This window comes from Phoxinus phoxinus (assembly GCF_949152265.1).
Source record: "Phoxinus phoxinus genome assembly, chromosome: 12".
NCBI lineage: Eukaryota > Metazoa > Chordata > Actinopteri > Cypriniformes > Leuciscidae > Phoxinus > Phoxinus phoxinus.
Window position 1 is genome coordinate 34,217,142 of NC_136887.1, and position 23,622 is coordinate 34,240,763.

The window sequence follows — 23,622 nt, forward strand, 5'->3', positions numbered from 1 at the left end:
TTGTTTTGGTCATTTCGTGAGCTGTGCTTCGGCTCCGCTGTTCTGCGCGGATGGATCTGATGTTTTTGAGGCGCACCATGTGCTCGTTTACAGATGATCGCTTATCAATGTGAATTATCACTAACAGTAACAACATCAACACTCTTCTCTAACGAAAGACGGATATCTGACAAATGGAGGTGAGTAGCTTATGCTGTTGTTGTTTTGAAATGTATCATAACATAAAAAAAAGTTTGGCAACACTAGATAACGATTGCCATTAAAGGATAATTCCGGTATTTAACACCTTGAGTCTATATTGTAGTTTGTTTTGGATGAACAAGAGTGGTGGACAACATTTTTTTGACAATGGTTCCTCTCTCGAGTTTTTGACTATAATAGAATTGGCCATGGACCCATTTAACATTGGAGTCAATGGTCATGTCCGAAAATGTCATTAAAACAGCCAATAATGTTCGTTTACAAAACTGTTAAACTCACCGAGTGGTTAGTGGTGTTCGTTGATGTTCCAGAACCAAAAAGTGTTGCGAAATACAGTTTCTGTCGTGTTTTATTCGTCATTTTGTAAAATCCCATTGTTGAAAAAATAGTTCCACTATAGCAAAATAAACGGATTGGAATCATATATTGCGACGATATATTGTTTATAATCATCAACACCACTAACCACTCGGTGAGTTGCACAGTTTTGTAAACGAACATTATTGGCTGTTTTAATGACATTTTCGGACATGCCCATTGACTCCAATGTTAAATGGGTCCATGGCCAATTCTTGTATACCGTAGTCAAAAACTCGAGAGAGGAACCATTGTCAAAAAAATGTTGTCCACCACTCTTGTTCATCCAAAACAAACTACAATATAGACTCAAGGTGTTAAATACCGGAATTATCCTTTAACGTTATATCAGATAACGGTGGAAACTAACTTGGCTGGTAAATAGTTAGATTGGCATTGCTTTTTAGCAACATAAACTTTGTTTTGTGCACCTAGTGTGATGCTATACGAACTATGTTGATTCGTGTTTTATTACGAATACTGTCTTTTTTTTTTATATAGCTAGGCTACTGTCTTTTTTTGCTTGCAAAAACACTTTTCAATTCGATTGTTCTGGCTTCAAGTTACTTGCACTGCATATACAGTAGCGATAGCTTGCTCTTCAAATATGGTGTAAAAAAAATGGTAGCCTAGCTTTTATGTAAATATTTTTTTTTTACTAAATGTGATATATTGAAGAATAAACTTAGAAAAATAACCATATACCATTACTCAGTTAGTGAAGCAATATTGTTTTTATTAGCTTTTTCTACTAAAGTCTGCACTTCCTAACATAATACTAAAAAAAGCAATGCTCACTATAAAGAGTAGTGGACAGGATGATCCAATATATAACCTAAAATATAAAGAAACACATATAAAGTCATGTTCAAAAGGGTTTAACTAAAGAATACACTGGGTTTATATATTATGGAATAAATATACTGTATACAGTGAGTGAATTGGATGTTGTATTCTGTCATACCACATGCATTAATTGCTATGACAATTGATTGACATCTGTTTGTCTGAGCTTCCTTTTTAATCCACAGAGAATGACAGTGAGCAGAGAGAGAGAGAGAGAGAGAGAGAGAGAGAGAGAGAGAGAGAGGCTTTCTTTTAGACTCTACTTGTGTTCTCCTTCACAAGGTCAGTGTCAGCGCTGGTTCAGACGATGAGGTTCAGAGATGTCTCCTCTTTTTTTCAGATTCCTTGAAAACAAACGCATTGGGGTTTAGATGTTCTTGCTGGATGGATGATTCTGAGATCTGTCAGATGTCAAATATCTCTCTACAGTTAGCATGTCTGACACTGACTGAGAGTTCGCCTCATCTCACCCGCCTGTTACTTTTATCAGCAATTAATGAGGAAATATTCTAAATCAACGTTATTTTAGGACAGGTTTGTATTGACTTGAGTTGTGAGTATAATCATCCAGTGATTCACATCATCACTTTTTTTGGAAATAGGCTCATTCTTTGTAGTTCTCACTCTTCTGTTGTTACATCGTGTACTAAGATTAAGTGTGTAATATCATTGCGCTGCTGTACGGCTGCAGTTCTTGATTATTACGCAGGAATGAGAGGATAGTTCCTAGTCATATTGTCCTAGAAAATCACAACTTTTTATTTTCCGTCGGTCTTAGTACACGATGTAACTACAGAAGAGTCAAGTTTTAAACAGGAAAAATATCGAAACTCTTTGGTCATTTTTTTGAGAGAGATGCTAACGGTCCAATCAGATTCAATGATCTATGCTAAGCTATGCTAAAAGTGCCACTGCCAGACCTGGAGATCGGCTGAATGGATTCAAAAATGTTTAACTCTAGGGGAGATGGAAAATGAGTATATTTCCAAAAAAAGTGTGAATGCACAATCATAATTTATTTATTTAAAAAAAATAAAAAGTCCTTCTATGGAATTGTATTAATTTAGCAAAAGTACTTCAATTAATTCATCCGTTCATTAAGTCAATATAGTCCATTGTAGTGGACTGTTGAGAAGTTGTTGGATAAGTCCGATCCCATACCGCATAAAATAATACATGATGTACCAAAAATTGCCAAAAACTATATTTTTTTATTGCAAAAATATGTAAAACACATGCATATGATATTGCAATCTCAGGCCTCATGCTGTCTAACATCTCCCATCCTAACCACACACATCCTCAACATCATCTCTAAATCTTGATTTGATTCCCACTTTCATTTCCCTTCCTCTTATATTTGTATTATAACTTAATAAGCATTCATTTTCATTAGGCACCTGTCTGCACCTGACAAGGGACAATATCTTGTAAGTAGGAAAACAAGCACGATCTCCAGCCATTCATTCTTTTCTTCTCTAATTTAGTTTTCCAAATAGGATATTCTTGCCGCCAGTGCTTTGTCAACACTAGTCTCCTGTGAGAAAAATAGTATATGCAGCCAGAACAATCCCTCTTCTCTCAATATATCTCAGCCTTGTTGTTTTGCTGTGTATATCAACACCAAAGTGCCTTGTAAATAACTGGCCAGGATATGTGATTGATAGTTTGTGTTGATATTACGGGGAAAGAAAGGCCAACCTCACAATATCTGTCACATACTGTAAAACAAGCCGTTTAGCAGATTGAGTCGAGCAGAGCGGGAATTTCCAGTTCGTTCCTATACCTCACGCTGTGAATTGTGGGATTGAAAAAAATGCAACATTTATGAAGAACTTTTTTAATAATCTAAAGAATCTTTTTCATTTCCACTATTGAATCATTACGTGTCAACTCAATCCGTTTCAGTTTTTACATTTTGCTAATATTTTTTCTGGTGAAAGAGATACATAATTGAAGAAGAAAGCCAAAATATTAATCTCATGGATGAATATTTATAGAGTAATCCAGTATTTTGTCAAAATGACCATTTTTGAGATTTGGAGCCAAATTACTGGGGGGTAAAAATTATTTTAGTCATTATTATTTTATTTTGCACGGAGATTACTAAGTCTGCAAGTAATATCTGCTGACTTTATCAATATTTCCTGCATTATATTCCAATGGCGACAGTTCAAAAATGGGGGAAAAGCCATTTTCAAGTGTTTTCCCCCAAAGTTTGCATCCCTGTAACTCAAGAAGTATTAAAGATGTCTTAATATTCTTTTGGATTTAGGTTCTTAACAAACTTTTCTATTGGTGTCGTTATTTTGAAGGCCCTCTGTTGTTTAATTCCAGAGATATTGGGATCTCAATTTGGCTCCAAGAATAAATTGTTTGGTCAAAAACAAAAGCGGGTCACTTTGCATACAACATATACTTTTTTCTTTTAAAGAGGAATGTCTGAAGAACAAATAATGTTGAAACTAGAAATGTATCGCGTTTCGTTCTATGAAAACAATAGCATAGATTCATAGAATATTCCATAAGACCATCGATGTCAATGAAGCACCTTTAGTTTTAAGAGTGTTTGTATGTGTGTTAGATATTTCAGCTTTAATCGTGCGTAAGGGATAATCCAGCTAGCGATTAATAAATAAATTAAACACCTGAACCATGCATTCTGCCAGCTTTATTATCAGACAAGATTATTGAATTAATGAATTAAAGCATTTATTTGAATTAATTGTGAGTGTGTGCGTGCTTGCGTGTTTGAGTGTGTGTGCGTGCGTGCGTGCAAGTGTGTGTGTGAGTGTGTGCGTGCGTGCAAGTGTGCGTGTGTGCGCGTGTGTGTGAGTGTGCTTCAATTACAGTAGCGTATTAATATAGAACAGTGATTAAACTGACTCAATCTACCTGTGCATTGATTTGTTTTAATGCACACTTCCAGCCAATCAGAATCGATTATTCAGACAGAGCAAATGATGATATTGCCCGTGTGAAGTCTTGCACATTCAATGAAAATAGCTTACTTGCGCATTGCAAAATAAAGTGTCATAAAGTGTCAGTCGTGATGACACTCAACCTGCTTTCTAGATGCTAGCCTGTATTTTCTTCTCTCATTACTGTTGTCAACTATCGCTTCTGCACTTTCGGAAACTGTCAAGACTTGGTATGTTTTATATAACAGCTTCTGACCATCTGTAACTGCCTTCTGGGACTCATTTGTTTCCCTCAAACAAACGCTAGCGCTGCGGTCCGACTCGCTCGGAGAGTTTCAACCCGGGCTGGTTTTATATCTGCCTGTTGTTCAGTCTGAAAATCAAAGCTGTCTGTAGAAGAGAAGCACTTTGAGACCCGTCTGATCTTCACACACATGCATGTCCACTTCACTGTCTGATCTTCATACACACACGTGCATGTCCACTTCACTGTCTGATCTTCACACACTCCTGCATGTCCACTTCACTGTCTGATCTTCACACACTCCTGCATGTCCACTTCACTGTCTGATCTTCACACACACACACACACACACACACACACACGTGCATGTCCACTTCACTGTCTGATCTTCATACACCCACGTGCATGTCCACTTCACTACTGTCTGATCTTCACACACACACACACACATGTCCACTTCACTGTCTGATCTTCACACACACACACACACACATGTCCACTTCACTGTCTGATCTTCACACACACACACACACACATGCATGTCCACTTCACTGTCTGATCTTCATACACACACGTGCATGTCCACTTCAGTGTCTGATCTTCACACACTCCTGCATGTTCACTTCACTGTCTGATCTTCACACACACACACACACACACACACTCGTGCATGTCCACTTCACTGTCTGATCTTCACACACGTGCATGTCCACTTCACTGTCTGATCTTCACACACACATGCATGTCCACTTCACTGTCTGATCTTCACACACACACTCGTGCATGTCCACTTCACTGTCTGATCTTCACACACACACACACACATGCATGTCCACTTCACTGTCTGATCTTCACACACACATGCATGTCCACTTCACTGTCTGATCTTCACACACTCCTGCATGTCCACTTCACTGTCTGATCTTCACACACACACACACAAACACACACTCGTGCATGTCCACTTCACCGTCTGATCTTCACACACGTGCATGTCCACTTAACTGTCTGATCTTCACACACACACACACATGCATGTCCACTTCACTGTCTGATCTTCACACACACACTCGTGCATGTCCACTTCACTGTCTGATCTTCACACACACACACGTGCATGTCCACTTCACTGTCTGATCTTCACACACACGTGCATGTCCACTTCACTGTCTGATCTTCACACACACACTCGTGCATGTCCACTTCACTGTCTGATCTTCACACACACACTCGTGCATGTCCACTTCACTGTCTGATCTTCACACACGTGCATGTCCACTTCACTGTCTGATCTTCACACACACACTCGTGCATGTCCACTTCACTGTCTGATCTTCACACACACACACGTGCATGTCCACTTAACTGTCTGATCTTCACACACGTGCATGTCCACTTCACTGTCTGATCTTCACACACACACACACACATGCATGTCCACTTCACTGTCTGATCTTCACACACACACTCGTGCATGTCCACTTCACTGTCTGATCTTCACACACTCCTGCATGTCCACTTCACTGTCTGATCTTCACACACACACACACACACACACACACACACACACACACACACACACACACACACACACGTGCATGTCCACTTCACCGTCTGATCTTCACACACGTGCATGTCCACTTCACTGTCTGATCTTCACACACACACTCGTGCATGTCCACTTCACAGTCTGATCTTCACACACACACACACACACACACACACACACACACACACACACACGTGCATGTCCACTTCACTGTCTGATCTTTACACACACGTGCATGTCCACTTCACAGTCTGATCTTTACACACACACACACACACGTGCATGTCCACTTCACTGTCTGATCTTTACACACACGTGCATGTCCACTTCACAGTCTGATCTTTACACACACGTGCATGTCCACTTCACAGTCTGATCTTTACACACACACACACACACGTGCATGTCCACTTCACTGTCTGATCTTTACACACACACACACACACGTGCATGTCCACTTCACTGTCTGATCTTTACACACACGTGCATGTCCACTTCACAGTCTGATCTTTACACACACGTGCATGTCCACTTCACAGTCTGATCTTTACACACACACACACACACACGTGCATGTCCACTTCACAGTCTGATCTTTACACACACACACACACACGTGCATGTCCACTTCACTGTCTGATCTTTACACACACGTGCATGTCCACTTCACAGTCTGATCTTTACACACACGTGCATGTCCACTTCACAGTCTGATCTTCACACACACACACACACACACACACACACACGTGCATGTCCACTTCACAGTCTGATCTTTACACACACGTGCATGTCCACTTCACCGTCTGATGTTCACACACACACACACACGTGTTGATTGCACAATAATAATCATGCATGAATATTAATGAACTGCTTTGCATATTTCAAACACTGCTTTTACATATCATACATCAGCTCATAGTGTTAGGACCTACCGAAGAAATCTTAATTCGGTGATTACAAAAATGCTGATGTTCTCGATGTGTATTCAGAGGACACAACCGGCATATAGTTGGAATATTGCTGAATATATTTGAACATTTATGGGTGTCATATTTCAACATGCGAGAGAGATTGGAAGGGTTGATTGCTATTGATGAGATTTATTTCGAGGGTTTACAAGAGCTTTTCTTTCTTTCAGAGAGGAAGAAAGAGAGGGAAAGAATGAGTGAGAAGAACATGCAGCATCTATTTAAAGGCAGATTGTCCTTGACCTGTTTCTGATGTCTGTCTGTTTTTCTGTCCTGAGAAATCAATTAGCAAATTAAATAGACAATTTATAGGCCTAGATATGATATCTATGCGATGACATGTTGTTTAAATACTACTTCTTTTTACTCAAAATGTTTTACACTAAAAGCCAAATTCACACTAAGGATGATGACTTAAAAACTATAAAGTTTTAATAAATATTTTAATTATATGAGAATAGGAAGTACACACCACAACTAGTATATCTGTGGCAATAGCAACTATACATCGTATGGGTCAAAATGATGCATTTTTCTTTTATGCCAAAAATCATGAGGATATTAAGATCATGTTCCATGAAGATATTTAGTAAATGTCCTACCGTAAATATATAAAACATGTATTTTTGTGAGTGAATGCAGCACAATCGTGAACATAAATGCACAACTTTAAAGGAGATTTTCTCAATGTTTACATTTTTTTGCTCCTCAGATTCCAGATTTTCAATAGTTGTGTCTCGACCAAATATTGTCCTATCCTAACAAACCACACATCAATGGAGAGATTATTTATTCAGCTTTCAGATGATGTATAAATCTCAATTTAAAAAAATGTACCCATGTGACTGTTTTTTGGTTCAGGGTCACTCACATATGTTAACGACACAGAGGAGAGATATTATTTGGATAACTTTTAGAATGATTTCTTTTTCCAACCTGATGAATAATGAAAGCATCAACAGCCAATCAGAATCCACCCGACCTTAAAGTTGTAGTTCACACACTATAAAGAACTAATTGTTCTATAACGACACAGAGGAACGATATCATTGGAATCACTTTTAAGGCCCATTAACACAAAGAATGATAACTTGTAAAGATAACTATAAAGATTAGCATCCACACCAGATGTTTACGGTCACTTCAATGACTATAGGCGTTCAGACTTGTCGGTCCAAATCCAATTTTTGTGCATATCCGATCAGACACTAAAAAAAAGTTTAACACTAATAAAATAGACACTTTTAAAATAATGTGCACACGTGACGAAAACAGTAATAAAAGTTTTATTTCATTGTTCAGGAGATCACATGACCAGCTGTGTACTACTCGCTTTCTCTCGTTAACCGTCCTTATTATCAGACACGTTCATAATAAATACATTTTTCTAATGGCAGAAAACTTTTGCATGCTTCTGTATCCTGGAAAATATCACTTTATTTTAAACAATATCTCACAGGTTTGACATGAGTGTGAGAAAATGGTGACAGAATGTTCATATTTTAGATGAATTGACCTTTTAATTAAATGAGGTGATGCAACTCTCTGGTAAATGTGTGGCTTTTATTGTAATTGCGTGAGTGTTTGATTAATCTGCATCGGGTTGCCGGTTTAAAGCCCATTTGAGAACCAAACCATCATAAAGTACAAAAGCACATATGAGGGAATCATATTTTTCCCCTCTCAGGAAGTTTATTCACATAATGTGCAATATTCACCTTCACATCCACGACTCTGTTGAACATCATGTCCAATTCATCTGTGCATGTTCATTCATCACCGGCGATTCAGCAGATTAATGATGAGTTATCTCTGTTAATGACGTCTGCCTCAGGGACGTGTCCTTAATGAGCAAATCACTCTGAGGTTATTACTCTCTCTCTCTCTCTCTCTCTCTCTCTCTCTCTCTCTCTCTCTCTCTCTCTCTCTCTCTCTCTCTCTCTCTCTCTCTCTCCCTCTCTCTCTCCCTCTCCCTCTCTCTCTCTCCCTCTCTCCCTCTCTCTCTCTCTCTCTCTCTCTCTCTCTCTCTCTCTCTCTCTCTCCCTCTCTCTCTCTCTCTCTCTCCCTCTCCCCCTCTCTCCCTCTCTCTCTCTCTCTCTCTGTGTCACTTTTATTTCATTGCTTTCCTGCGTCATACCACCTAAGCATATTAAAAATGAATTCTTGCCAGAGGATCAAGTTTATCACCTCATAGAGACGATCAATCAACCATGTGATCGCTTGAATGCAAATGTTCATCCATTTGAATTCACACACAAAAAATGTAGATGTAAAATCAATTTATTTGAATTGCACATGCAATATACATCCAGTTGGCAGTTTTATATAAACTTAATGTAACGCATATTTGTCAGACCCACTGTAAATTAAACGAAGAAGGTATGATTTTTGCTGATAAACAACTGAATGTGTTTTAAATGCACAATAACCAGGTCTATTATCGTCAATCATTTGAATAATTTGTTTCAATGTCACACATTTTATTAGCTTGTTCCACAGACATATTTGAACCACGTTTTTGGTTCGTATTTATGTTTTGATGTCTTTATTTAGTTCCTGTTTGTCATGACCGTCATGTGCTTCGCTAGTCTTATGTGTAAAGTTCTGATTGGTTCATTGTCTGATCACCATGTGCCATGTGTTCACACGTGTTTCTTTGGTGAGTTTACATTTTTTTAAGTTTAGTTGATGTTCCAAGTCAAGCTCTGCTACTGTAAGTCTTTTGTTTATTTTGTGTTTGTTTCATGAATAAACTGCACACTGCATCTTGCCTTCGGTGGACATGATTACACATTCTTTTTAACTGAGGCTATGTTTACACGGAAACGATCTGAAGAGAAAATGCAAAAGTGGCGTTGCGTTATCACTTTTTATTCTGCGTTTAGACGAGCGTTATGGGGGGGGGAATCTGTGTGCACATGGTGACGCAAAAGTGTGTGAGATTGGATGTAGTGTGCACTCCAGACGGCTAGGTGGCGATGTGAAGCACTGAACGTGAAAGAGACACTGACACAGTTTTTCATGTTTAATACGGTAAAGCTGCTGCTTTAACCCTCGGTGCTCTTCACGTGTCGCTCAAAAATGACAGAATTTTTTTATTTTTTTTGTCAATGAAATTAATGCGATATTTTAGTTTGATAATGTTTTGTTATTTTCCTGTACTGGTGCATGCCTGTGACGTAAACGGGTACGCGGCGGTGGAGCGTTTTTAAGATTTCCACTCTGGAGGGTGGTTTCACTTTTTTGTGTTTTTAAGCCCCAAAAACGCCGTCACCGTGTAAACGAAAGGCACATCCCATAAAATATTTTTACGTTTTCACCCGTGAGCGTTCTCGTGTAAACAGGGCCTTAGATAGGGAGCAAACAAAAGAGGGTAACAAACTAAGCAGGTCGGGAAGATTAATCAATTATCAGGTAGCGAGATGGGAGGGGCTAGACAATTGACAGGAGAGCACATGGCACCAGGAATACAAGACAAGCCATGTGCTCACAATAAACCAGACTAAACATAAACACAGGACAAACTGGGAATGTCAGAGCTCTGTCACCAACCAGAAAATAACCCAGACCGAAGTGACAGAACCCTGACAGTTTCTCACTCATATCCGCTTCAAGCTCGTGATTATGGCATTTCTTTGTGGTTTAGAATCCAGTATTTTCATAATTTTAGTCTTTTATGAGTTTAATAAAGAACTCCAAACAAACTGCGTCATCTTTAAAGAAGGATCATGTGACTTTTATATAAGTCAGGTGACCTGTAAATGCGGAAAAAAAAAATCCATTGCAGTTTTGTGAAATATTACTTTTTCGGACTGCCTGAAAAACCACCTCATGTGAGCGTAAAAAAGTTTTTGCAAAATTTATGCGTTTCCAATGGAAATACGGCTAATGGCTATCGTCAACTATCTGGTTACCAACATACAAAATATCTTTATTTGTGTTTAACAGAAGAAAAAAACTCATATAGGTTTGGAACGACAAGAGAGTGAGTAAATGATGACAGAATTTACATTTTTGGGTGAACTATTCCTTTAATAAATCGTTCAAAAAGAAAAATGCTGATGAAAATGAGCCTCATTCTGAAACATGAAAGACGTTCTTTTGCATTCATAAATCAGCAGAGTTGAATGTGACAATATGTAACAATGGTTTCGTTCCAATGCTTCATTGTGACCTAATATAGACACATCCTTCTGCCAACCAAAAGTGTTTCAGTTTACCTATTTATTTTTACATTTCATCTAATTTGCAAAATGAAAGTAATTCATATTCTGTGTTTCCTCAGGCAGATACGATCTAATATTCCTCTCTGCAGAAAGTGATGACGCACTTTTCTCTCGTCTCAGAGTTACTGCCGCAATACGAAAATCACATTCACACTCGCATTACAGTTGTTCTACACTGTGTAGAGGCACTAAATGCATTAAACACATAACTACTGTACATACTGCAGGCCTAGATATAGCAGATGACAGATATAAAACAAGCCCAATAAACTTTACAGCAGATGCATGTCAAAAATGAACTCTGAATCAATGTTAGAATCAATATTCAATACCGTTTATTGAGCTGTCTCCATTCTAGGTCAGGAATCAATACTTGTGGTTACTTTTACAACTTTACATGATGAAAGCATATTTATTTGATGTAGTTCAGAGATGGACAGTAACAAAGTACATTTACTTAAGTAAACTTTTTGAGTATCTGTACTTTACTTGAGGTTTAGTTTTTCTGGAAACTTTTTACTTTAACTTCACTACATTTGAAAGACAAATGTGACCCTGAACCACAAAACCAGTCATAAGGGTCAATTTTTTTGAGATTTATACATCATCTGAAAGCTAAATAAATAATCTCTCCATTGATGTGTGGTGTGTTAGGATAGGACAATATTTGGTCGAGACACAACTATTGAAAATCTGGAATCTTAGGGAGCAAAAAAATGTAAACATTGAGAAAATCTCCTTTAAAGTTGTGCATTTATGTTCACGATTGTGCTGCATTCACTCACAAAAATACATGTTTTATATATTAACGGTAGGAAATTTACTAAATATCTTCATGGAACATGATCTTAATATCCTCATGATTTTTGGCATGAAAGAAAAATGGATAATTTTGACCCATACAATGTATAGTTGCTATTGCCACAGATATACCCGTGCGGCTCCAGACTGGGTTTGTGTTCCAGGGTCACACATATCATACTTTTTACTCCACTACAATTCTGTCAAGGTCCTTGAGTAGAAAGTAATAATGTTATTTGGGAGGATTTTGGTTGGAAATGCAAGTCGGGTTGACGTGAGGACGTGGATTCTGACGTCAACCCGATTTTCATTTTCAACGTTGGGTCTGGTCTTCTAAATGCGAATTTTGTCATTGTTTTGGAGCACACTAGCTTACAGACAACAGTAAGTCTAGCATATTCATACTAAAAGCCAAAACACTTTAAATAGGGCCCTATCAGCCATTTGGGTGTCCAAAACCATTGTGGACGTTACTAATTCAATCTCACATTCAATCCCACGACTGGAACTGTGTTCTAGAAATAAATGTGATATTGATATGAGGGTATAGGCATAGATTCAGAGGCATAAGTCACTGTAAGTATTACATACAACAATGCAACAATAATAAAAACGTTAACTTTTTACTTTTGATACTTAAATACAACTACTTTAACTTAAGTAAAAATCTGTCTTTACAACTTTTAGTTGTAATATTTGAATAATATTTGACCAGTAGTATCTGTACTTTCACTGAAGTAAGGAAGTTGTGTAGTTTGTCCACCTGTGTGTTTCTGTAACTGATGCCGAGACAGAAAGTAAAGGCTGTTTCTGCTGCTCGCTAGAGTCTTGCGTTGTCAAACTGTGCAGTGCTGTATTAATAGCAGGTCATTTCTCCTCTCCAGAGTTAAAGCTCTTCATCTGAAGACGCTGTTGAACTGACAGGAGTGCAAGAACAAGTGTCAGACTGCAAACAACCTCCTTCAGACTCGGTGGGCGATGAAGTGAAAACACTGGGATGTTGATTGTTTTAAAGGTACACTGTGTAGGAATTTCTCCCATCTAGCGGTGAAATTGTGTTTTGCATTCAAACGAATAGTGCTCTATGAATATCTTGGCCACTCTTTCCTATATAATGAACGTGACTGGCTCTGAAATGACCAAATAAACACAAGAGTGCCACAAGAGTTTTATTAAGTCTTCTGAAACCATAACTTTAAATAACGACCATCGATTCATTCTGGACACACTGAAAATCTCCACTGGCAGATTTAATCTTCAGCAAGACCAGTGCAAGACAAATGGTATAATATCCAGCGGGACTTATTATTCATAAGTCTTACACTGGCCTCGCAGTCGGAAGATTTTCAGTGTGTGGAATGAATCGATAGTCGTCCTGTTCCCGAGTCCGTCCTGTGTTCCCGAGTCAGTCCTGTGTTCCCGAGTCAGTCCTGTTCCCAAATACGCCCGCCCTGTTCCCGAGTCAGTCCTGTGTTCCCGAGTCAGTCCTGTTCCCAAATACGCCCGCCCTGTTCCCGAGTCAGTCCGCCCTGATCCCGAGTCAGTCCGCCCTGATCCCGAGTCAGTCCGCCCTGATCCCGAGTCAGTCCGCCCTGATCCCGCCCTGATCCCGAGTCAGTCCGCCCTGATCCCGAGTCAGTCCGCCCTGATCCCGAGTCAGTCCGCCCTGATCCCGCCCTGATCCCGAGTCAGTCCGCCCTGATCCCGAGTCAGTCCGCCCTGATCCCGAGTCAGTCCGCCCTGATCCCGAGTCAGTCCGCCCTGATCCCGCCCTGATCCCGAGTCAGTCCGCCCTGATCCCGAGTAGGGCTGCACGATATGAGGAAAAGCTGCGATAACATTGTTTAATATTACGATGACGATATGACTTGCGATAAATGTGATTGTTAACTATACTGTTCCCATATCTTAGTGCTTTAGTAGGTTCTTTGCGTGATAGGTCAAACGTTTATTACCTGCCTGGTTCAGAATACACGATTTTAGCGCGATTTTGGCACGATCCGTTTGACGTATGGGTGTCGTGGAGATTCGTAATAATGACAACGGGCGTCGGGACGCAAGGTTCGGTCGTTTCATCTCGTATAGTGTGTCATAGTGGGCGACAACCTACGTCGCGTCTGCGATGCTTCACGACAGAAAGACTATAGCATGTTTAATTCTTTAACGGTCCTCCACGACGGGTTGAATATGTGAGCGAGGCGAGACGTGAGTGAGAGAGTGCAACAGTGAGTGTGTGTGTGCGCCAGTGTGCGTGCGTGAGTGAGCGAGCGAGTGAGTGAGCGAGGGACAGTGAGTGTGTGTGTTTGTGTGTCTGTGCGTGCGAGTGAATGTTTGCGAGTGAATGTGTGTGTGTGACGGCACGCGATGACTGGTCGGAAAGCAACGTGTAGTCTGACATATTTCTTGTCCACGACAAGATTTTAGGAGTCAAAAACGTGTAGTGCTAATCTGAACCAGGCATTATTCATCGTGTCAGGCTGTCTGTTGCGATGTGTTCATCGCGGGAGTTCATATCGCGATGACGATGAAAATTCGATGTATCGTTCAGCCCTAATCCCGAGTCAGTCCGCCCTGATCCCGAGTCAGTCCGCCCTGATCCCGAGTCAGTCCGCCCTGATCCCGAGTCAGTCCGCCCTGATCCCGAGTCACTGTAAAAAATGACCGTGAAATTTACAGAAAAACTATGTAAAATCCCTACAGAAAAGTATTGTAAACCCAAAAACATATTTTTTTTGTTTAAATCACAGTGAAATTTTGTAAACCGTTAAACATAATATTTTGTTATATTTACAATAAAAATATGTGATTATAATCAAAATTATTTGTTAAAACAACAAATATTGGTATCAAAAACAGAGAAATACTGTAATACTCATAACAAAACAATTTTGTTAATTTGACATGCAAATATTGTAAAACTAAAGTTTTAGTCTGATGTTTTTAAAAATACAAATAGTATTTTTTACTATTTGTATGTCTATAAAGTATGTCACTTTACAAGTTTATGCTGTAGGCTATTTTTAGCATGATTGATGAAATGATGCAAATTCAGGTAATACATTTTTTTCACACAAAAAATAAATGTGAACCTGAGAGGTTGCCTATTTATATATAAAAAATATGGCTACAATTATAATAATATTGTTTTTATAATTTAGACTATAATTTTGTAGCATATTGTAGCCTTGTGTGTGTGTGTGTAATAAATACAAATAAAAAGAAATACTTCTGCTCACTGTTCAGTAATCCCTGTATGCCTTATGTTTCTTTTAGTCTTTAAATCTTAATGTAGGCTAATACTTAGCCTACTGGTTTTCTACATAGGCCTATGATAAAATAATAGTAATAATTTGAGCATTGTGTCATTATCACAGGCTAAAAAAAATGAACGGTGCCTTCGCTAACATCGCTTTATGATTTATTTGTAGCAGACTGTATTTATAGCCTGTGTGTATAAAGAATTAAAATTATTGAGGCCTGTGCAAAGTAACACTTCTGTTCAGTCCCAACCATAATCATTGTATGTATTTCAATTTTAATATAATACTTAGCTTAATGGTTTTCTATTTATTTTTTAACTAAAATAAAATTTGTACCATTTTTATCATTATCACAGGCTAAAACCTAACAGTGCCTCTATCATTGTGCACTGATTTTGAATTGTGCAGCTCGTCTCTGATTGGATAATCGCGGGCGGAGAGCGGGAGGAGTGACGTCAATAACGAGCGAGCCAGAGCTGCATTTGCTAGAGAAAAAACAGAGGCGCAGCAGAAGTCTTCGGACCACTTTGTTTAGTCTTTAAATTTTAATATACGTTTTCTATTTTTTTTTTTTATAAACCATTGTATCATTATCACAGGCTAAACAACATAATAGTGTCTTTGTTCTCTCTAATTGTGCTCTGAGTCCACCTAATTTTGAATTTCATAGCGCATATATGAAGCTCGTCTCTGATTGGATAATCGTGGGAGGAGAGCGGGAGAAGCAGGAGTGACATCAATAACGAGCGAGCCAGAGCTGCATTTACTAGACAAAAAACAGGCGCAGCAGAAATCTTCGGACCACTTTGTCATTTTAATCGATTTCAACATGTTTTTTGGAGGATCTGCTGCTGTTCATCCAGAAAATTGAACGTTTGCACGGTAAGCTTCACATTAAGTCTACTTTTTTTCGACACTAAGAATGTGTGCTGAAAGCCCATGGTGTAAGTTAACGTTAACGTTAGGCTAACGTTAAGTTACGTTAAAGGTTAAGCTAGCACTAGTTGATATTTAAGATAGCTAGCTAGATCAATGCGTGATAACTTAAGTTAGTTCAGCTGATTAGCACAGGCAAACACTTGAAATCCTAAAAATGATCACCTGCGTCTTTTGTAAAAAGAATTTGGATACATTAAGAGGCTATGTACTACATTGCAGAGTGCATAGGAATGAGCCCCGTTGTCTTTTCAAATGTGTTGGCGCCAACTGTAGTCAAACATTTACCACTTACTCAGCTTTCAAGGGCCATTATTATCGTGTACACAATGCACCTGCACCGCTAGCTGCTCCTATAGCTGTTGTTGCGGATTTAAAATGCGCCATTTCATTATGTTCCCGCCATTTTCACACGGTGAAAGAACTAGTGTCTCACTTAAATGATCATATTGGAGAGGGCAGGTCTGTGTCATGTCCATTAAGTGGTTGCACGATCGTGTTTACAAAAAAGTCATCGTTTACTTCTCATATGTGTAGGAAGCATAAAGCATGCTCCCCAGATGATATTGATAACATGTACAGGGAAACTCGCCCTCAGCCCCCATTTGTCATTGCCAGTACAGATGATTCAGAAAACATGCATGAAGCCATGCCAACAGCTAGTGCAGCCATTGATTTGCCAGAGAATGATAGTCATTCTTATCTCAGAAACCTTTGTCTCTTTTACCTTAAACTGCAAGGACAGCTGCTGATTCCTGCCTCTACTATACAGACTATTGTTGAGGAAATGCAAAATGTGCACGAGTTAGGTCAAGCCTTTACAATAACTAAAGTAAGTTCTTTTTTAAAAAATGATATGAGCCTATCAGATGAAACGGTCACTAAAATCTGTGACTGCATTAAAGAGTCAGATTTGTTTTCTGCCTGTCATCAGAGACAATTAAGAACAACATACTCCAGAAATCAGACATTCACAAAAATGTTTAAATACACGGAACCCCAAAAAGTGACATTGGGAATGGATGAAAACATGACACAAAAATGTGCTTACTACATACCAGTGACAGAAACTCTAAAGAGCTTTTTACAATCACATTTAGGGAGGAATACACAGTCACAACTGTTTGGAGATCCTGATGCAGAGGTTTTTACGGATTTATATGATGGACAAAATTTCAAATGTCACCAGTTCTTTAATGAAAACCCTGAAAGCCTCAAACTGATTTTGTACCAAGATTCATTTGAAATTGTGAATCCCCTGGGTTCTGCTAAAAAGACACACAAAGTTCTTGCAGTCTATCTTTCATTAGCAAATTTACCCATTCATTTGCGTTCAAATACTGATAATATGTTTTTAGTCTTGTTGTGTGTTGAGAGTGACCTTAAGCGTTTTGGAGTAGCCAAAGTTTTCTCAGAGTTGTTGGCAGATCTGAAATCCTTGGAAACAGATGGAATAAATGTAGATGGAGAAACAGTAAAAGGGGGTCTTTACTGTATTGCTGGGGATAACTTGGGTTCTCATTGCATAGGTGGGTTTACAGAGAACTTCAGCCGCTCTCATTATTTTTGCAGGTACTGTGAAATCACAAGAAGTGAGTTTGAGGCTGATCCGAATGTCTGTGGTCCTCCACGCACCCCAGAGACGTATGACGTGGCTGTTGCTGATCTCCAGGCTGAAAACATTCAAAGCGTCAGAGGAATAAAGGTAAACTCTATCTTTAATACCCTTGAGTCTTTTCACGTATCCCAGCCTGGTCTCCCACCTTGTTTAGGTCATGACCTCTTTGAAGGAGTCTTGTCATATGATCTAGCACTGTACCTGAAGGACCTTATAAAAAATAAAAAATGGTTCACATACTCGCTCTTAAACAGGCGCATCAAACAGTTTAAGTACAAGGGTTCTGAAGCACTCACAAAGCCATGTGCTGTCAACCCTGAGGGAGCCAAGTTATCAGGGCAAGCCATTCAAAACTGGAACCTTTTGAGATTGCTACCAGTTTTGATTGGTGACAAAGTGCAAAACCATGAGGATGAAGTATGGCAGTTAGCTCTCCAGCTAAAAGACATTGTGGATCTTATTTGTGCTCAGAACATTTCCTTGTCCCAGATAGCATATCTTGACATTTTGATCCAAGAATATTTGGAATTGAGAAAGATGCTGTTTCCTGAAATTCAACTAAAACCCAAGCACCACTATTTGCGCCATTATTCATCACTGCTTTTGAAATTTGGTCCATTGATAAGGTTATGGACGCTCAGGTTTGAAAGTAAACACAGCTATTTTAAAAGATGTGCCAGACACTTGAAAAACTTCAAAAACATTTGCCAAACTTTGTCAGAGCGTCATCAGATGTATCAGGCATATCTTTTAGCTGGGCAAGAATGCATTAAACTACTGCAAGTGAAAGATAGCTGTGCTTTTTATCCCAACCTCTACAGTAACGCTATTAAGCATGCAGTCAGGGAGTTAGCCTTTTCAGAAAGCAATACCACAGTTACCACAGACATTCAGTACAAGGGCACTGCATATAAAAAAGGACAGTTTCTTGTGAACGGAAATGATGAGCATATGGAGTTTGGTGAACTTCTACTCATTTTGATTCAAAATGACACATCGGTGTATGTTTTGATGGATCTCCACAAAGGCATCTTCCTCTCAGAATACCATCTGTATTCTGTGACAAAGGACAGTCTTGGATTACAGTGTATCAACATTAATGATCTGCCCGATTTCTATCCTTTGGTATCATACATTCTTGATGGATACCAAGTCATTCCACTAAAACACAGTATTGTGGCAAAATAAAGTCCAATTAAAGCTCTCTTCTCACTGTAAATAGTTTGACATTAATATAAGTGTTCCCTGATGCATGTCCCTGCTCTGTTAAGCGTATGTACTGTATATTTTTTTCTGTTCTGTTTGAAGGTGGCATTATTTTCTTCAGTGCAAATATGAGTGACTCGGAGCAATCCTTCCTAGATGTCGCCGTCATGGAAGTCCTACCACAACTTCAAGCAATAAACAAAAATATCCTGGTAGAGCACTTGCAGTCCATTGGAGTCGAGACGTATGATGATCTAATGTTCATAACGGAGGCTGATTTGTTGACTGCATTAAGACCTGTACAAGCCAGAAAGTTTATTTCTGTTTGTAAACAGAAATGTAAGTAAAAACACCACACACAACTATTCAAAATCAAAACCAGACATGGACATTGTGTAATATTGTACAGTGTGAATCATTATTATCTTTTTTTTTATATATATATTTTTTTATATAGACCACACTCCCGAGAACAGCTCACTATCATCTGTGGAAGCCTCATCTACCCAATCGCTCTCTGTTTCACCCCGAATTTCATCGTCAACCTCCTCTAGCAGCCCAGGACTTGACACACAGTGGGATGACAACTTTGAAATTCCATGGGGTAAATTTCCTGAGGAAGTGATGCATTCTTTGGAGAGGGGAAAAAGGCCCGGCACAAAACTGAGGCGGCAAATGGTCCGGATTGTTGTGACTGAGATGATGGGCAAATGCCCACATGTAGGTAAAAAGCATTCAACTGATGTTGCAACAAAAATGGTGGCAAAGTATCCCAATTCTCTCCAAGATGTAATAGAGGGGGATATTGTTGGAACAGGCTACCATTCCCTTGTCAAACAGTTGCAAAATAGAATAGAAAATGTGAGGCGTATTTCAACACCCAAAATAAGAAAAAGAAAACATCAAACTGATGTCTCAGACCAGACAGACGAGATCCCATTACAAGAGACCGCAGCCATGCAGGACACTTACGGGTGCATCAAATGGAATGTAAAATTTATGCCCATTGAAGAAACTCAAGAGAGCCAGCAGCAAAAGATGGAAAAACTCCAGGTGATGTTCCAAAACTCTGATGCCAATCCAGAGGAGGTCAAACATCTAATGAAGTCCACGTTTTACACACAGCGTCAACATGTCAACCAGGGAAAAAGTATCAAATGCCTTAGAGAGGAGTGGCCGTTTTTGTTTGATGAACTTGGCATGTTAGTCCACTTCAAGGAACTCACTGGAATTGACCTCAAAGAGACATTCACACGGAATTTGGATTTGAAGGGAAAAAGGCTTCTCGACTACATGACCACAGTTTGTGTCAACAAGAGCAAGAAGTTCCTTCAGAATTATGCAAGGCTTCAGAGGATGCGGGGACTGCAGATTGGCTGCTCAGATGAAGTGATAGAGATGCTCCTGCTTCTGCTCAGCTACTTTGATGAGGAGGAGGAGTCCATGTTCTTCCATGTAGAAGATAGATGCCTGGCAGAAGAGGTCCAACTGGAGCAAGTGCCTCTGACCCCCGCTGTTATTGTCTGTGGTAAGTCTTTTTTTCCAATCTTTTTTTATTGCACTGTTTATAGAATTTGCAGAGCTTATTGATATAACCTGTTAAATAATTTGTTCATAGGACAGTCCTGCTATTCCTCAACAAGGTACATGCTGAGTCTGGATCAGAACCTAATCAACACAAACATCTCCTCATTCATTTCTGCATTGTGTCTCATGTTCGGGAGCTACTACTGTTTTAATATCCATTATCCATCTGAGCTGGCTTCAACTCTGGAGTTTCTTCAAAGGTGAGTAATCATGGCTTTCTCATTACTACTTTCCTCATACACACGCGCCACACAGACAGACAGACAGGCACGCACTCGTACAGACAGACAGGCACGCAGACACAGACATGCACACAGACAGACACGCGCATGCAGACAGGCATACATGCGCACACAGACAGACAGGCACGCGCACACACACAGACATGCACGCAGACACGCACGCTTACAGACTTGCACACACAGGCACGCACGCGCACAGACAGACAGACTGATGCACGCAGACAGACAGATAGGCACACACAGACATGCACGCAGACAGACAGACAGACAGATACGCACACACATCGACATGCACGCAGACAGACAGACACACAGGCATGGACGCACACAGACAGACTTGTACACACAGACAGGCACGCACGTGCACAGACAGACAGATACGCACACACAGACATGTACGCAGACAGACAGACACGCACACATACGCACAGACAGGCACGTGCACAGACAGACACGCACACATACGCACAGACAGACAGGCACGCACACACAGACATGCACGCAGACAGACACGCACACATACGCACAGACATGCAGACAGACACACGCACAGACAGACACGCACACATACGCACAGACAGACAGGCACGCACACACAGACATGCACGCAGACAGACACGCACACATACGCACAGACATGCAGACAGACACACGCACAGACAGATACGCACAGACAGGCACACACAGACATGCAGACAGACACACGCACACATGCGTTCAGACAGGCACACACAGACATGCAGACACACGCAGAGACAGGCACGCACACATGCGTTCAGACAGGCACACACAGACATGCAGACACACGCACAGACAGGCACGCACACATGCGTTCAGACAGGCACACACAGACATGCAGACACACGCACAGACAGGCACGCACACATGCGTTCAGACAGGCACACACAGACATGCAGACACACGCAGAGACAGGCACGCACACATGCGTTCAGACAGGCACACACAGACATGCAGACACACGCAGAGACAGGCACGCACACATGCGTTCAGACAGGCACACACAGACATGCAGACACACGCACAGACAGGCACGCACACATGCGTTCAGACAGGCACACACAGACATGCAGACACACGCACAGACAGGCACGCACACATGCGTTCAGACAGGCACACACAGACATGCAGACACACGCAGAGACAGGCACGCACACATGCGTTCAGACAGGCACACACAGACATGCAGACACACGCAGAGACAGGCACGCACACATGCGTTCAGACAGGCACACACAGACATGCAGACAGACACACGCACAGACAGGCACGCACACATGCGTTCAGACAGGCACACGCGCATGCAGACAGACAGACACAAACACGCGTTTACAGACAGACACATGCAGACAGACATACACATACAGCCAGAAAGACACGCGTACATTCATGCGTTGACACACATATATACAGACAGACACATTCATGCATATACATACAGACAGACACACACAGAGACGCATGCATACATACACATACAGACACACACGTACATACACACAAACATATATATATATATATGTACATATATACACACACACTGTAGTTTTTTACTGATCAACTAAAATGCTTAATGTTTTTATTCTACAGGTGTTTTTTCTCAATAAACCCAGAAAAGGGAACCAAAGTACAGAATAAAAACTCCAAGCGTCCTCTCAACTTGAACCCTCGAGTCCTCACCCTGATACAGGAACTCTCCGATCACGAGTGGCGTTAAGCCTAAATATGGACTCTTTCTGTTGACTGACTGTTTGTTTGAGAAGAGGTACTGTTTTCACTTTGTTAAATCCACAATGTGTATTATGGTTAAGGCACTATGTAATTTGTTTTAAACTCTTAAAGGTGCACTGTAACTCTTCCTGGTAGAGGGTCTGTATGTATCTTGCATTTATTCAATTAGAACTGTTTTTAATGAAAAAAAAAAAAAAACTTAACAAACCTGAGGGCTTGCCTCTCCACAGATCTGACATGTAACTAGGCCTATTGGCATCACCTGATTGTATCCATGGAGATCTTATTATATATAAAGTGTTACCATGCTGTCTTTGAGCTAAAATGAGCTGAGCCACCATTTTAAAAGTGAGTCTTTTTCATGGCAAACACTTTGACTGTAAATTGCCTGTAAATTGTGTTGTTGTGCGCCTGGCACTTAAAGCTTCTTTGCATCTTGTATACATTGAAAAAAAAAATGGGCCAATTGTTTAATGCCTGTGAGTTGTTGTTGTGCGCCTGGCACTTAAACTTTGTCAAATAACTTTTCAAACTTGGTTTGAAAAAAAAAAATGCATCCAATTGTTTACAACTATTTTGATGGCTGCTAATTAAATTTAGCAAAAGTGATATTTCTCAACTTATTTCAAGATGTATTTTAAAAGTGAGTCTTTTTCATGGCAAACACTTTGACTGAAAATTGTAAATTGCCTGTAAATTGTGTTGTTGTGCGCCTGGCACTTAAAGCTTCTTTGCATCTTGTATACATTGAAAAAGAAAATGGGCCAATTGTTTTATGCCTGTGAGTTGTTGTTGTGCGCCTGGCACTTAAACTTTAAATAACTTTTCAAACTTAGTTTGAAAAAAAAATGCATCCAATTGTTTACAACTATTTTGATGGCTGCTAAATAAATTTCGCAAAAGTG

At 39.9% G+C, this 23,622-nt stretch overlaps 1 protein-coding gene across 2 annotated transcripts; it reads left to right on the forward strand.

The window, feature by feature from the left end:
* Nucleotides 1-2: 2 nt before the first annotated feature.
* LOC307007668 (uncharacterized protein) lies at nt 3-23,622 on the forward strand. Of its 2 annotated transcripts, XM_079629913.1 has the most exons (9): nt 3-179; nt 1,745-1,938; nt 13,004-13,134; nt 16,050-16,261; nt 17,888-18,020; nt 19,242-19,478; nt 19,597-20,667; nt 20,758-20,926; nt 22,577-23,622. In XM_079629913.1, exons 6-9 carry the CDS (start codon nt 19,268-19,270, stop codon nt 22,701-22,703), a joined length of 1,578 nt encoding a protein of 525 aa, XP_079486039.1. In that variant the 5' UTR covers nt 3-179; nt 1,745-1,938; nt 13,004-13,134; nt 16,050-16,261; nt 17,888-18,020; nt 19,242-19,267; the 3' UTR covers nt 22,704-23,622. The 2 variants fall into 2 exon arrangements, with proteins under 2 accessions (XP_079486039.1, XP_079486040.1); XM_079629914.1 differs by lacking the exon at nt 1,745-1,938.